Source organism: Alnus glutinosa, chromosome 2 (assembly GCF_958979055.1).
Source record: "Alnus glutinosa chromosome 2, dhAlnGlut1.1, whole genome shotgun sequence".
Lineage (NCBI taxonomy): Eukaryota > Viridiplantae > Streptophyta > Magnoliopsida > Fagales > Betulaceae > Alnus > Alnus glutinosa.
Genome location: NC_084887.1, coordinates 30,533,410 through 30,548,972, shown reverse-complemented (window position 1 = coordinate 30,548,972; position 15,563 = coordinate 30,533,410). Strand labels below are relative to the sequence as shown.

At 35.6% G+C, this 15,563-nt stretch overlaps 1 protein-coding gene across 5 annotated transcripts; it reads right to left on the bottom strand.

Annotated features, from left to right (window-relative positions):
* Positions 1-7,082: 7,082 nt before the first annotated feature.
* LOC133859371 (probable calcium-binding protein CML23) lies at positions 7,083-11,514 on the bottom strand. Of its 5 annotated transcripts, none has more exons than XM_062294764.1 (2): positions 10,867-11,514; positions 7,083-7,508 (listed from the first exon to the last, which is right to left on the bottom strand). In XM_062294764.1, exon 1 carries the CDS (start codon positions 11,350-11,352, stop codon positions 10,882-10,884), a length of 471 nt encoding a protein of 156 aa, XP_062150748.1. In that variant the 5' UTR covers positions 11,353-11,514; the 3' UTR covers positions 7,083-7,508; positions 10,867-10,881. The 5 variants fall into 5 exon arrangements, with proteins under 5 accessions (XP_062150748.1, XP_062150749.1, XP_062150745.1 ...); XM_062294765.1 differs by having other exon boundaries at positions 7,083-7,505; XM_062294761.1 differs by lacking the exon at positions 7,083-7,508 and adding an exon at positions 10,045-10,273.
* Between the last annotated feature and the right edge of the window lie 4,049 nt (positions 11,515-15,563).

Below are 15,563 nucleotides of genomic sequence, written 5' to 3'. Positions count from 1 at the left end.
AAGCAATTCATATGGTGATTTGTTTTTCAAAAGATGAGTTGGGAGACGATTTATTAGATAACAAGCAGTTTGAAAAGCATCATCCCAGTGAGTTAAAGGAACATAAGCATGAGAAAGTAAAGCAAGACCAGTTTCGACAATATGTCTATGTTTACGTTCGACAGCCCCATTTTGTTGATGTGTATGAGGACAGGAGAGACGATGAGAAATTCCCATATTTTGTAGAAGTTTGGAGAGGGAACGATATTCTCCTCCCCAGTCAGATTGAATTATTTTGATTTTTGAAGAAAACAGACGCTCAACATTTCTTTGAAATTGGAGAAAAATATCACACACATCACTCTTATTAGACATTGGAAATAACCAAGTATATCTACTGTAGGCATCCAAAAAAGAAACATAATATTTATTGCCAAAAGTAGAAACCAAAGGAGAAGGTCCCCATACATCAGTGTATAGCAACTCTAGAGGATGATTAACACGTGTTGAGGATAATTTAAAAGAAAGCTGTTTGCTCTTTGACATGTGGCATGCAGGGCAGCTCACAGGAGCATTATTTGGTATAACAGGTAAATGAAATTTAGAAACAACTTCAGAGCAGATACTAAGGGCTGGATGACCAAGCCGTGAATGCCAATTTCCAAGAGAGGTGCGTTCGCCAACCAGAGCACAGGGTGCACGGAAAGGAGAAATCACAGAGCTATCCGGAAACTGACTGGAACGAGAAGAAGATGGATGGCAACTGGGAGGGGAGGAGCTGGACGACATGGAGGAGGGAAGCTTGTACAACCCATTATCATTCAGGCCTTGAAGAAGAATTCTCCCCGAGCCCTGTTCCTTTACCAGAAAAAACCAAGGATGAAACTCAATGTAAGTATTAGTTTCAAGAGTGAATTTGTGCACAGAAAGTAGATTTTTGGTGATTAATGGAACATGTAAAACATTCTGGAGAAGGAAGGAAGTAGTGGGTGAGGATAATTTTGTGGTACCAATGTGTTCAATCGGTAACCCATTACCATTGCCCATGCGAATTTGGTCGCCTCCAGAGTAGGACTCTGCATTGATGTTCAGATTTGCAAGATCTGAGGTCAAGTGGTGAGTCGCGCCAGAGTCTGGATACCATGCTGAATCAGCCGGAGTATGCTGAGATGCGAAATACACCTGTGGAGAGCCGTGAGCTGAAGAGTCACGCTGGAATGAGTTGTCAAAGCGATGGTAGCAGTCCAGAGCATCATGACCGGGCTTGTGGCATACTTGACAGACCTGCCGGGATGCATTGGAGGTAGGTGGAAAATTTCTTCCACGCCCCCTGCCTCGGGAATTTCGTCCATATGAGGTGTTTGAGAAATTGCCCCTTCCAGAAGAGGGGAAAGAATTACGACCACCACGGCCTCCACGGGAAGAGCCACGTTTAGCAGCAAAATTTGCACTCCCATGTGTGGTGCTTCCTGTCGTGAGATCAACAGCAGGTTGATTTTGTTCTAGGCGCTGTTCATGAGCAAGAAGATGCGCATAGAGTTCCTCCACGGAGAGAGGATCCACCCGAGTGGTCACGGACGTGACAAATGAGTCAAAGTCACTGCCTAGTCCGCCAAGAAGAAAAGACGAAGCCTCAAATGGGTTCAAGGGCTGATCAACGGCTGCGAGAGTGTCCACAAGAGTAGTAAATTTGTGGAAATAATCAGCAACAGAGGAATTACCTTTCTTTAAGGTAACTAGTTGATAGTGAATCTGCATAGTTCGGGCTCGAGCTTGCGAGAGGAACATGCGTTCAAAAGTTTCCCAAACCTCTCGAGATGTGACACAATGTACCACATGGGTGATGAGATGTTCATCAATTGAGGAGAGAAGGGCTCCAAGAATCAGTTGATCCTGGAGGTGCCACTGGATATACTCAGGATTGGAAACAATGGCGTTGTCGACAGTAATGGTTTGGGACGGAGCTGGAGTGGAACCATCAACATGACCGAAAATACTAACTCCCTTCAATTGAGGTATGATCTGAGCACGCCATGTACGATAATTGTCCTGTTTCAGTTTGTGTTGAAAATTGTTGTGAAGGCTATGTAGGATGGGTGTGGAAGTGGGTAGGACAGTGGAAGAAGATGGGGGAACTATTGTGGAAGCGGGAGGTGAACCAGATGAAGAAGAAGATGCCATAGATTTAAACGACGTTAGTCACTATAGGCTCTGATACCATGTGATAAAATATGAACAATTTAAATATGTTTTCTGCCTTGCTTAATCAAGCTTAGGCTGATTGTATTTATAGATGAAATGTAACAAGATTACAAAACAGAATAACAACATAAAAGAGTTATACATGAACTCAATGACTTATCTTAGATAGCTATGATATTTGAATTTTAAACTTGATTGAAGATCTATCAGTTGTAATCTTATCTAATGCTTGTATTTGAATTGGAGTGTTGTAGCTGAGAGATATCCGTAATAACCAGTGACTTCTTATTTATCCCCCCATTTTCCCATAACTCTAGACATGTACTCTTATTAATCACCCACTACGTCGACACAACTACCCATTATATACTGGAAGTTACCTATATTCTTAACACCTCACCCATCCTCAATTCTACCCACGTTGCTCAACTTCCCTGCCCATTAACATTCCTCTATTCACCCCTGTTTTACCCAACAAAAACAGATGCCACTTGCTACACGTTTCCTTCGTGTTCTGATGCTACGGTTATATCATTCCTTGGTTAGTTGTGTCAAATATGACACTAAATATAGTTTTTCCAGGATAAATTTGAATATGGCTAATCCATTGAATATATGGAAGTTACAGATTAAAGGTAGTTACAGAGATCAAAACAAAAGCAATAAAAGATATACATGAGACTAAGCTAACAATGCATGACTACAAGATAATTATAAGTGATAAGTCATACAGAAGATAAATCTAATCTATCGTGATTAGATGAAACAATATCAGTAGTAAGAATCCCACAAGCAGCAGAGTCTCTGTTAGAAGCAGTCGGCAATGTATTTGATTGATGTTTGGCGGGAACAGTGGAGTTATCTTGATAACACTCTGGAAGCTAAGTCGTTCTTTATCCATATCTGATATGTTGACATTCTGATCAACAAATTGTTCAAAGTATTTATGATTGGGTTTCCTGGCCCTTCGACTTTGAACTGTATCATGTTCATTGTAGTTGGAGTGAGAATGCCTCATTAACATTTTGTGTCAAACCAGGCTTTGAATATAGAAGCAAAAAATAGAATCTAAAGCTTATTTTTTGTTTAGTCCATCCTTGAAAGAGGAATTAAGTTCCTCTTTTGGCAGGATTTTTGCAGTCAAATGTTTGCAACAGGGGTAACATTTACCTTAATTAATTAATCTCTGATAGCAATTAGATGTCTGCTAGTTTTATCAAAGTTAAGACAGTACTGTTGCTATTGTACACATATAATTTGTTTCTGAGAATATTCATAACCTTAATTAGCGTTGTCTTCCTGAACCTCAGCATATATAAATCATAAATTCTTTTTGGAACGAATTTTTTATGCTATTCTCCGCAAGAATTTCATCAATCACCTCTTTTTTCAGCTTGATCATGTTGAATAATATATACATGGGAATGGGATCGATCCTAAAACAAATTAAATCCTTCAACTCGATGATTAATGTTTTGCCTAGCTTTTAAACAAATTATAAATGGTGCCGATTTGCTATTTATATGGGCTTCTCATGTAGACAATTGTCTTTTGGTTTTTGCTGCAGATTCGATCGAATAAAGTTATATTATAGTTCAACTTTCAGATCAATGAAATCCTGCAGTGTACGTAATTATATTCATTAGCGATGCTGCCCTTATCCGTTTAGCGGACTTTCTCTACAAATATTAATCCTGAAATCCACTCCAAATCACAATAAATTTTTCTAATTTTTTATTATTGTTATTGTTATTAATGTTTCTCCCAAACCCCAAAAGAACCAAGCATTTTTTTATCTGGTAGAAAAAAGCTTTTAGTTTTTGTGGTTTGATAGAGAAAATTTTAATTTCTCTTTTAAAAAAAAAAAAAAATTTGTTTAGCAAAAGCTTTTCATTTTTTGGAATGACAGGGAAAGCTTTCGTTCTTCTCCAAAAAAAACTACATTCTTTTTTATTTAGCACCAAAAATTTTATTTGTCTATTTTTAATAATTGATTTTGGTCTTTTTTTGGTCTAGGAGACAGACATGCGTAGAATTTTCGTTAACAAGTTAATAATTTTTTTTTTTTTTTTAAATCTTGTTATCGACGAAAACTACATATAATTTTTTTAAGAATTAAGTTACTAAAACCATTATCTAAAAACTCATTATGGTATCAACTTATATCAAATCAATTATTCCGTACAAATTTCTTTTTAAAGCCTTTTCAAAATTATAATTACATCCTCAAACGCAAAAAATATAAAAATAAATATTAAAAATAAAAGTTAGGTAACTTATGTGGTGGCATTCTTTAAGAGTGTACATACAAATGTAATTATTTGTAATATTCGCAGCAACATTCGCAAAACGTAGATATCACCTTTAGACATCTACATTCACGTCATATTTTTACTAATAGCATCCACATGATTATTTCGGTTATTATTCGCTATCTACATATTAAGTAATTGGTTTTTTGGGCTTATTTTATTTATGAGTGTAATTCCAGACCGTTTATAACTGGCAAAGAAACCGTAACCACTAACCAGCTCTGGGTAACCGGGAAACCGGTTTAGTACCCGGAGATGGAGTTGATATATATATAAATATATAATTACACCTATACCCTTTACCCTAATCTTTGATCTACATCTTTCTAGACTTTTCTTTTACTTTCCCTTTCGTTTAGTCTCTTTTCCTTCAAGTGACTTTTCTTCTCTTCAGATGACACTGCTGCTACATCTGGGTTTGGTCTCTTTGCTGCTCGAAACACTTGTGGACAGCGAAAGAAGCGTATGCGAGTAGGCGATTGGTGTTCTTGATGGGATATACAACGGAGAAAAGGGGAGAGAAAATGCCTAGAGGTTTTTGAATTTTGCGATTTGCAAAGAAACTTGCGCCTTCATATCTATTTCTACTTTCTATCTCTTTGCCCACAAACGTCTACCCAAAAGTAAGGAAAACTTATCCTGTTCTACTATATCTCCATCTTGTTTCAACATTTGGTGGACAATAGAGAAAAATGGAGAGAAAATGAAAGAAGCCAAGAACCTTCAGATGTAGAACTTCTAGATTTGGAGGTTCTTGAATCTTCACATGGAAAGGTTGGAGTGCATTGATTTAGAATTATAGACAATAACTATGGTTCTTAATGTTATCTAGACTCCTCCTGCTTGTCAAAATAGCATCAAAACACCATTCCATATTCTGGATCCTCTACAACGATGCCTCCCAATGTGATCCACACTGCTGGTGATCTTCTGTGCACTGTTGCAAAAAGAGACGACATAATGGTGATGAAGGAATTACTAAAACAATGAGTAGATGTTGACTCCAAGGATCGCCACAAGTTAAAAGTAATCCAGATTGCCATGGCCAAAAACAACATTGACATGGTGAATCTTCTAGTGGGAAACGGTGCCGATATTGTTAATGCAAAAATTTACGAGTTTCCTCCGACAACTTTGAATGAAATCCTACAAAGAAGAGAGGTTGGTCATCGGATTACGATAGTCAGAAATCTTAGAGCTAGGACAACTTTGAAAATTCTCGATGAGATTTTTTTTTTTGTACCTAGTCCGGATAACCGGGTACACCCAGGGTAAACGGGTAGCCAGTTAACTACCCGGTTATCAGAGCCGATTATGGATTTTCAATAACCAGGGACCCCGAAGCCGGTTTCCGATTTTAGCCAATAATAGGGAACCGGCTCCGGGTTTACACCCCTAATTTTATTCATTTGGGTCTCTATTAGAGCTTATTTTAAAACGATTTTAAAAATAATTTATGCCAATCTTTTTAGTGTTTTGGGCTTGTTTAAATTTTTTTTAAAGCCATGATCTTTTGAAAATATATTAATTTGACATCACTTTTGTCTTTATGACCACGAGTTACTTGAAAAGCAAAATAGCAAACCAAACAAGTGTGTACATAACCTATATCTAATCCAAAAAGACGTCGTTTTTTGGTGAATTTATTAAGTAATATATATAACCACAATTCGCATTCGCTTATGTGGATAATGATTTTTGCTAATCGCATTCGCATGTGCAGATAGCAAATAGTTACAAATAGCAAATGCAACTATTAATATCCGCCTGCATGTACACCCCTAGTGTCCATGTGGCTGATAGCAGCCACCCCTCATCCATGAAAGACAACCACCTCATAGCTTAGCTTTGATTATTCCGTACAAATTGTATCTTTTTTTTTTTATTATTTTTCTTTTTAAAGCCTTTTCAAAATTATAATTACATCCTCAAACACAAGTTATAAAAATAAATAATAAAAATTAAAGTTAGGTAACTTAGGGGGTGGCATTCTTTAAGAGTATACATACGAATGTGATTATTTGTAATATCCGCAGCCGCATCCGCAAAATGTGGTTATCACCTTTAGATGTCTATATTCGCATCAGGTTTTTACTAATAGCATCCGCATGGTTATTTCGGTTATTAAGTAATTGGTTTTTTGGGCTTATTTTATTTATGAGTGTAATTCCGAACCAGTTATAACTGGCCAAGAAACCGTAACCGAGCACTAACTAGCTTCGTGTAACCGGAAAACCGATTTGGTACCCGGTTATAAACTGGGTACCTAAAGTCGGAGCCAATCCTTCAATTCTTAGAAACCCGATTATAACTGGGTAACCGACTCCGTGTGTAATATATATATATATATATATATATATATATATATACCCTTTACCCTTGTCTTTTTCTACATCTTTCTAGACTTTTCTTTTACTTTCCCTTTCGTTTCGTCTCTTTTCCTTTCGGTGACTTTTCTTCTCTTAAGATGACACTGCTGCTACATATGGGTTTGGTCTCTTTGCTACTGGAAACAATTGTGGATAGCCAAAGGAGCGTATGCAAGTAGGCGATGGGTGTTCTTGACGGGATATACAGCGGAAAAAAGGGGAGAGAAAATGCCTGGAAGTTCTTGAATCTTGCAATTTGCAAAGAAACTTGTGCCTTCATATATGTTTTTACTCTCTATCTCTTTGCCCACAAACGTCTACCCAAAAGTAAGGAAGACTTATCATGTTCTACTATATCTTTGTCTTGTTTCAACATTTGGTGGACAATAGAGAAAAGGGGAGAGAAAATGAGAGAAGGCAAGAACCTCTAGATCTAGAACTTCTAGATCTGGAGGTTCTTGAATCTTCACGGGGATAGGTTGGAGTGCATTGATTCAGAATTACAGAAAATAACGGTGGTTCTTAATGTTATCTAGACTCCTCCTGCTTTTCAAAATAGCATCAAAACACCATTCCATATTCCAGATCCTCTACAACGATGCTGCCCAATGCAATCCACACACTGCCGGTGATCTTCTGTGCACTGCTACAAAAATAGATAACATAACAGTGACGAAGGAATTACTAAAACAAGGAGTAGATGTTGACTCCAAGGATCGCCACGGGTTAATAGTAATCCAAATTGCCATGGCCAAAAACAACATTGACATGGTGAATCTTCTAGTGGGAAATGGTGTCGATATTGTTAATGCAAAATTTTACGAGTTTCCTCTAGCAACTTTGAATGAAATCCTACAAAGAAGAGAGGTTGGTCACCAAATTACGATAGCCAGAAATCTTAGAGCTAGGACAACTTTGAATGAAATCCTATGGAGTCTAAGTGTATTTTTTCTTTTGGTTGCTCGAAAATTCTCAATGAGTTTTTTTTTTTTTTAAAAAAAAAAAAATTTTTGGTACCCGGTCCGGATAACCGGTTACCGGAGCCGATTACGGATTTTCAATAATCGGGGACCCCGGAGCCGGTTTCCAATTTTAGCCAATAACCAAGAACCAGCTCTGGGTTTACACCTCTAATTTTATTCATTTGGACCTTCTTTGGGTTTCTATTAGAGCCTATTTTAAAATGATTTTGAAAATAATTTATGCCTACTTTTTTTAGTGTTTTGGACTTGTTTAATTTTTTTTTTAAAATCCATAATTTTTGAAAATATATCAATTTCACATCACTTTTGTCTTTTTGCCAAGGAGTTACACAAAAAGCAAAACAACCAAGCAAACAAGTGTAAACATAACCTATATATAATCCAAAAAGACTTCATTTTGATGAATTTATTAAGTAATATATATAACCACAATCCGCATTCACATATATGGATAATGATTCTTTCTAACCACATTCGCATATGCAAATAAAAGATAGTTACAAATAACAAATACAACGATTAATATTTACCCACATGTACACCCCTAGTGTGCAAGTAGCTGATAGTAAATAACAAATACAACGATTAATATTTACCCACATGTACACCCCTAGTGTGCATGTAGCTGGTAGTGGCCAATCGGCTACCCCTCATCCATGAAGGACAACTGCCTCATGGCTTTTGAGGGCACCCCCTCTAGCCAATTAAGGGTGGTTCAACTATCCTTCAAATTATATTTATTTATTTATTTTATTGAAAGGGACGCATTCGTAATATGATTGATGTAGATGTGACACTCTAACGATTTTCTTCAAAATTTTAAACAAAAGTTTAAGTATTATTTACCAAAGAGTTTTCGGTCACTTTTTATATCACAAAGTTATTTACAAACCGGTGAAACCCAAAAAATTGATTTTGCATTTTTTTTTTTCCAAAATAAAATGATAGGAAAGGTCCAAACCAGCTAGCGGCAAGCCCAAATAAGTCGATTTTTTTAGAAACCTAAGTAACCCTTAAAAATGCTTACATAAGAGCACAAACAACAACTTTCTTAAAACCTATTCCCTTCTTTAGATATAAGAAAAATTCCTAAAAGAACCCCTCTAAAGCATATTCTATTGTTGTTCCCTAAACTAAAAAAATCACAAGTTGTACCATAAATCTAATAAAGCACAAGTGATTCTCTTTATATTATTTTAATATTAAAAAAATAAAAAATAAAAGTAAAAAAGCTTAATCTTTCCTCCTTCATTCTTTCCTCCCGCATTTATTAATTTGATTTCTCTATTTTCTCCATTTTTCCTAACATTTAATTTAAAAAATATTTAACTTGTATAGAGAAAGGAAAATGAAAACTATTGCAAAATTTATTTGAATAGGAAGACAAAAAACAATTTGGTTTTTGTACATTAAAGAAAATTCTATGTGAAGCTGTGCTAGTGCTCATACTATAAACATATTTTTCGATCTATACTAATAATTGTTAATGTTTTTTTAGATGATACTTTTTATTTTTTTTGATCTGACATAAAAAAAAAAAAATTAAGTATTGTTTTTTAGGTTTTTTCTTTTACTTTTTTTGAAAAACAAAAAAGAAGAAGAGAGAAACAAAAAATTATTATTAAAAAAAAAATTATTTTTATTTGGGGATGGAGGAAAAACTCAGGTATGTAATTCTCGATTACCAGAACAAATTAATATAAAACATTCTAAAAAAGGAAGGGGAAAGAGAGAAGTACACGGGCTAACAGGGTCCCCATGTGGCTCCGGTGATTTCTCTAATCTATTAATTACCCTGCATCAACCTATCAAGGACCTTACTTTTTCCCCTTTTGTTTTCCTATATTTATGAACAGTAGATTGCCCTAAAGGGGACAACACTAAGGCACGTTATGGTGTTGTAATTTGAACATTTCCCTTTATGAACTCACGAACTGGCATAGAAAAAGATTATTGACCAGTTTATTATAGTAAAAAGTAAATACGCATCCAACCGCGCAATAGTTACACATATGTTTGGCAAGCAATTTTCTCTTGTTTTTTTTTTTTACATCTTTCCAAAAAAATCCAAATATTTTTTAAGAGTTATCACCAAACAACTTTCCTTAATTTTCGATCACAAAAAATTCAAATCTTATTTCACCCTTATATTACATCAATCATTCTTATTATTGAACCAAAAACTCTCACACACAAAAAAAAAAAAAAAAAAAAAAAAAAAAAAAAATCTTTACCAAACATACATGGTGCCGAATCTAGAAAGAGTGCTAAAGCTAGCTGTGAAAGAATTGAAAATTCCTTCCCCGAAAGGAAAGGAAAGATAAAAGAATTGCCGCAACTCGCAAGCAAAGGATTCCGCGTTGAGCTCAGCATTGACGACAGACCCAACCATACCGCGTGCGTGAAGCATAAGTTTTGCGCCACTAACCTCCATACGAATTCCACACCAAAAGTTAGACCATCACACTTGACACTTCACACCATGACGGAAGTAACAATTCAATTCACGTGACATGGACCACAAAAATATTAAAAGCAAAAAATAGAAAAAGAAAGTTCACGGGATGTTCATGCATCCCCGGCCCAAACCATAGCCCATAGGGGCAAAATCAAAATCAAGCTATTCCCAATTCCACTACTGTTTGTACATGATGCTTCCACTACTTGTACGCACGCCAAAGTCTAAGTTAGTCAAGCAGCAACAACAGTACACATCCTCACAAGTCACAAACCACATAACATCCAAGCATTCACGAGATTTGCATGAACCTAATCCATAACGGTGAAAATCAAACCATATTAACAATTCAATCCAAACAGATCTACTTCTACTTCCAGTACTCCTATTTCTACTGCTTCCATAACTACCTTAACCAAAGTGCGAGGATTAGCAGTGGAAACGGGAAAAATACTACTATAAGTCCAAACTACGTCAATTAATCTAATAAATCTCTAGTCTACCGTTGATGCTTTCTTTTTACTTTGATTGTTAAAGTTCGTTGTCAATGATGAGTAACCTACCTTTGGTTCCGAGACCTAACCACGTTTCATCATGTTCTTGAATTCCTCGAAATTCACGTGAGCATCGCCGTCGACGTCAACGGCACTGATCATCTTGCTACAGTCCACGAGCGTGCACTTCTCGCCCAGCCGCTTGAGCACCGCGTGGAGCTCACTGGCTGAGATCAGCCCGTTCTTGTCGAGGTCGTACAAGTCGAACGCGTCGCGGAGCTCCCTGGTATAACTAAGCGAATCGTCCGATGACGATCCGGCGAGGTGGAAGTCGGTGAACTCGTCGAGGCTGATGACTCCGTCGCCGTCCTTGTCGATCTCGGACATTATGCGCTGGACCTCGTCGGACGAGGTCCTCGAGCCGAGCGCATGGAGAATGTCCTTGAGCTCATTGCACGAGATCTTCCCGTCGCCGTTCTTGTCGAACTTGTTGAAGATCTTCTTGACCTCGTCCGTGGAGCCCAGAGAAGTACCGTTGGAGTTTCTCGAAGCCATTGTCGTCGCAAACAGAGAAAGAGATTATAGGGTTTTCTTCGGTTCAGCAGAAAAGAAAAGTTTCTGGATCGGCGTGGGGTGGGGGATTTATATATGAAAAGTCCACGCGGTTTTAAAGGACGCGTTTGGAGAATTGGAGCTACATAATTATACTTGAGAAATCAGAAATGCTAAGGCGGTGATCACATGTGTGAGGGTGCGTAGGGGTTCCTTATATGGCGTGGTTTAGGAAGTATTGGTCAATTGGTTGGTGACCAATAATGTTATGACACGTTTGGACTGATACTCGCTGAGCTTAATTTCTTTCCGTCCACGGACTCTACCTGTTTTTTTCTTTACGTCTACGGACTCTACCTGTTAACGCGTTAATTGTTTCGTCTAGATCCCAGATTTTTTGGAAAGCGCGTAGTAGTTTTAGTGTGGTAGACGGCCTCTGGCCTGTGGCTTGAATAATAATAATTATTATTATTTTATTGTTTATTCTTTTCATTGAAAAGGACTCGGACTTCACTATGCGTATGCTATAACGCGTTATCCTTTATACTAACCAACTTACAATCCTTTGGGCGTTAGGGCAGTTGAATGTTGCTGAAAAAAACAGTTGAATATTTCACCTTTTGTTTGTGAAATCAAACAAAAATTGCAAGACAATAATGTTGTGAAATTATAATATATGAAACTCCGTCTTTAGGAACTCTATATTAATTAGAGATATCTTACCTGCACAATTATTTTGCATAACAATTGCACAACAATATTGATGTGTTTAATATTTTCAATTTTTGTTTTTTTTTAAAAAAAAAAAAAAAAAAAAACTTGACACATCAATATTGTTGTGTAAATAACATATTTCTATTAATTATTCCTCTCGTTTGATTTGTACTTGTGTTGTGTATTTCTCATACTCCTCAACGAGGGAGAGGGAGAATAAAAGGGATTTGATTCTTGTACAACACCAATACAACAATTGTACAACAACCCCTCACATGAGGGTGGGTCCCACTATTTTTCAGCATAAAATCATGAGAAATGATCCCTACACTCATTTCTCACAACAGCCCCACAACAAGCTGACATGGCTGGTAATATTTTATTATTTTTTTTGTTTTGTTTTCTTTTCTTTTTGTAAAAAAATAATAAAATATTACCAGCCACATCAGCTTGTTGTGGGGCTGTTGTGAGAAATGAGTGTAGGGAACATTTCTCTAAAATCATAGCAGGAGGATTAGATTCAACAGGTTACATGAATGTAGTAGGAATTGTATTAATGAGATTGAAACCAAATGGTCATCCGCCTGGCTAATGCTTGAATGTATTCATAACATTTCCCTTTAGATGATAACAAACTAAGAATATGCCTCGTTAAAACCTTGCTAAAGAAACTCAGTGAAAAAAAAAACTTGTGACTAAAGAAAATGAGTATAATATTCTTATATACCTTTGTATGCTTTAGGATTATATCATTAAAATCTTGAAAAGAAAACCTTATGAGAAAAAGCCTAATGAACGAAGGAAAAAAAAATATTACAATCGCCATACTCATGGACTCCCCCTCATATGAAAAAAATATATATATTTCTTTCTATTACGACCCATGAATAAGCGAGGGTTAAACATTTAAAATTAATTTTGATCGTGATGAGTAGGGATTAAACATTTATCAGTTCTAGCCCATGGTTGAGCGGGGATTAAACGCTCAATAATATTATTTTTTTGTATATGCATCTACTTTTTGCTTTGTAATGTTTTGATTTAACTGTTGTTGACCATTATTATCTAATGTAAAGTAAGTTGAAATGAGCTATAGATACATATATACTGATGTTTTGGTATTTATCTGAAATCTATTATGAAAGAAAACTCTCTCTAGCTCAGAATTTAAAATGCCTGTACACTGATGGAGAGCGTTTTTACCCAAGTTTTATGAGAAGCCCTACATTTATTTGAGAAATTATTTGCTTTGAAAAAGATAAGAGAAAGAAATTTTGGAAAGAATGGCTCACTTCATACACAGATATTGGTTTGTTAAGCATTTACTTACTGTTACTAAGTTGTGGATTCATTGTTTCCACTTATAAAATTAATTGTGGGATTTTATAAATGTACGTAAGCACACTGAAGGAGGAGGAGCCTTATCGACTTGACTTTTGTGGATTTCAGCCCGTATGCTAGTTGCCCTCTATGGCTCTTTTGTAATAGGAGAAATAGTATTTTTTTTTCACAGGAAAAGTGGCCGGCCAACAAGATCGGACAACAAGGCCAAACTAAGCCACGTGGCTTACAAGCTAATTGGGTGATAAAATATTAATAAGGGAAAAGATACTAAGAAGATTACAAGCTAATTGGGTGATAAAATATTAATAAATAAATAAATAAATATATATATATATATATATATATATATATATATATATATATATATATATATATATATATATATATTAAAATAATTAATAGTAATAATAATAAAAACTCCATCCCGTCAAAGGCTGCATGTGGAGAAAGGTGCAACCAGGCCACCATCATGGCAAGCGTGCAAAGACAAAGAAAAGGAAGGTCAAATCCCAAATCACCCGATTAAGGTAAATTTGTGTATATCTTCATTTATTTTAGACCGTGGAATTTGTTTTCATGAACCCTCCGACTAGTAACTTTCCTGGACAAATACCAATTGTTTCACCTTTGATGCATCTAGACACAAGCCCTAGTGAGACATGAGGATTTGTCTGTCTAAAACATCTCAATGAGATGCTCAAGGGGGAGGGGGGGTGTTACGTACCAAATATGGGAGTATTAATGGATAAGAAGAAGAGTCTCACCAGCAATAAACAAGCAATACCCGTTGTATGAGTTATTATAAGAGTTTATCTATAGGAGTTTATTAGTAGATAACAAATTAAAGGATATTGTATATCCTTAAGTATTAATTAAGTATATTAGTAGAAGTCCGTAAGAGTTACATTTATCCTTATTATAGGTATTTTTGAACCATCGTAAATATCCATATTTACGCGTTGTCAATGATGAAGGATATAGGATTGATCATCATCATATTGAGGCAATAATTATAAGCATTCAAGAGACAAAAGTTACAAGTACACAAGAGATAAGAGTTACACGATGATAAATTAGATTTGTTATTATTAATGTGGAAGTAGAAGAAACTCCGTTCAAATTGTTTCTCTATAAATAGAGTATTGTATACAATCAAATAAGTCAATGAAAGATGTAGCCAAAGAAAAAACTTTGACTTATGGATATAGGTGGCCAAACTATTTTAATTCTTTCTCTTTTTTGTTTTCATCTCTTACCTAAATGACATGATCTTACATACTATTAAAAAATTTCTGTCGTAGCCAAAAAAAAAAAAATGTATTCTTCTTTCATTTCATAATTAGATTCTTCTGAACCTCCTTAAAAGTAATCAGTTTTCGTAGTGTTAAAACTTTTTGGTCAATCCACTACATAAATCTTATGATTACGGGCAAGTTTCTAAAGCTTACTAGAAATGTTGGTGTTTCTCTTAATTATGGCATATGGATGTCTGGTACTCGATAACCAAAGACCAAGTCACAAGCTTGGCATCAATAAAATAACAAACGGACAAATTTTTTTTACAACGAATATATAAAAGTGACATGTGTCTTTTAAGCGTGTGAGAAACAAATGTTTTCTTATTATGCTATTAAAAAAGCATGTGAAAAGTACATGTTATTAAAACAATATATGTTTTTTACATATTAAAGAACACATGTCAATCTTAAAAATGATTTATATGAAATGTTCTGTAAACCAGATTGTAAAAAAATTTTGTCCATAACAAACTCCTACAAGATTTGGGGGATCGGAAACCCAAAAAGGGCACTAGGAATCACTTGAAAAAAGAGGAAGAAGACCAAAAACAACAGTCCTTGAAAAACTTTTCAAATCTCATAAGAATGACCTCGGTTGTAAGCAAAAAAACAAAATTCTCAATGTTCAACCAGTTTGACAAGTCGACTATGATCGAGAATGGTGGCAATTGATGATATCATAAATAAGCATAAGGTCCAAAGCCTTGGGCCAAATTAATACAAAGGCCTACTCATTAGAAATGCTAAAATGCCCAAAAGCCTCCACAATCATAAGCCCGTTAGAGCATTCTTAATAGCCTCACCAAATTTTATTAGCCAAAATAGTTAAAATTCACTTTTTTTCTATTCTGGTGTGTC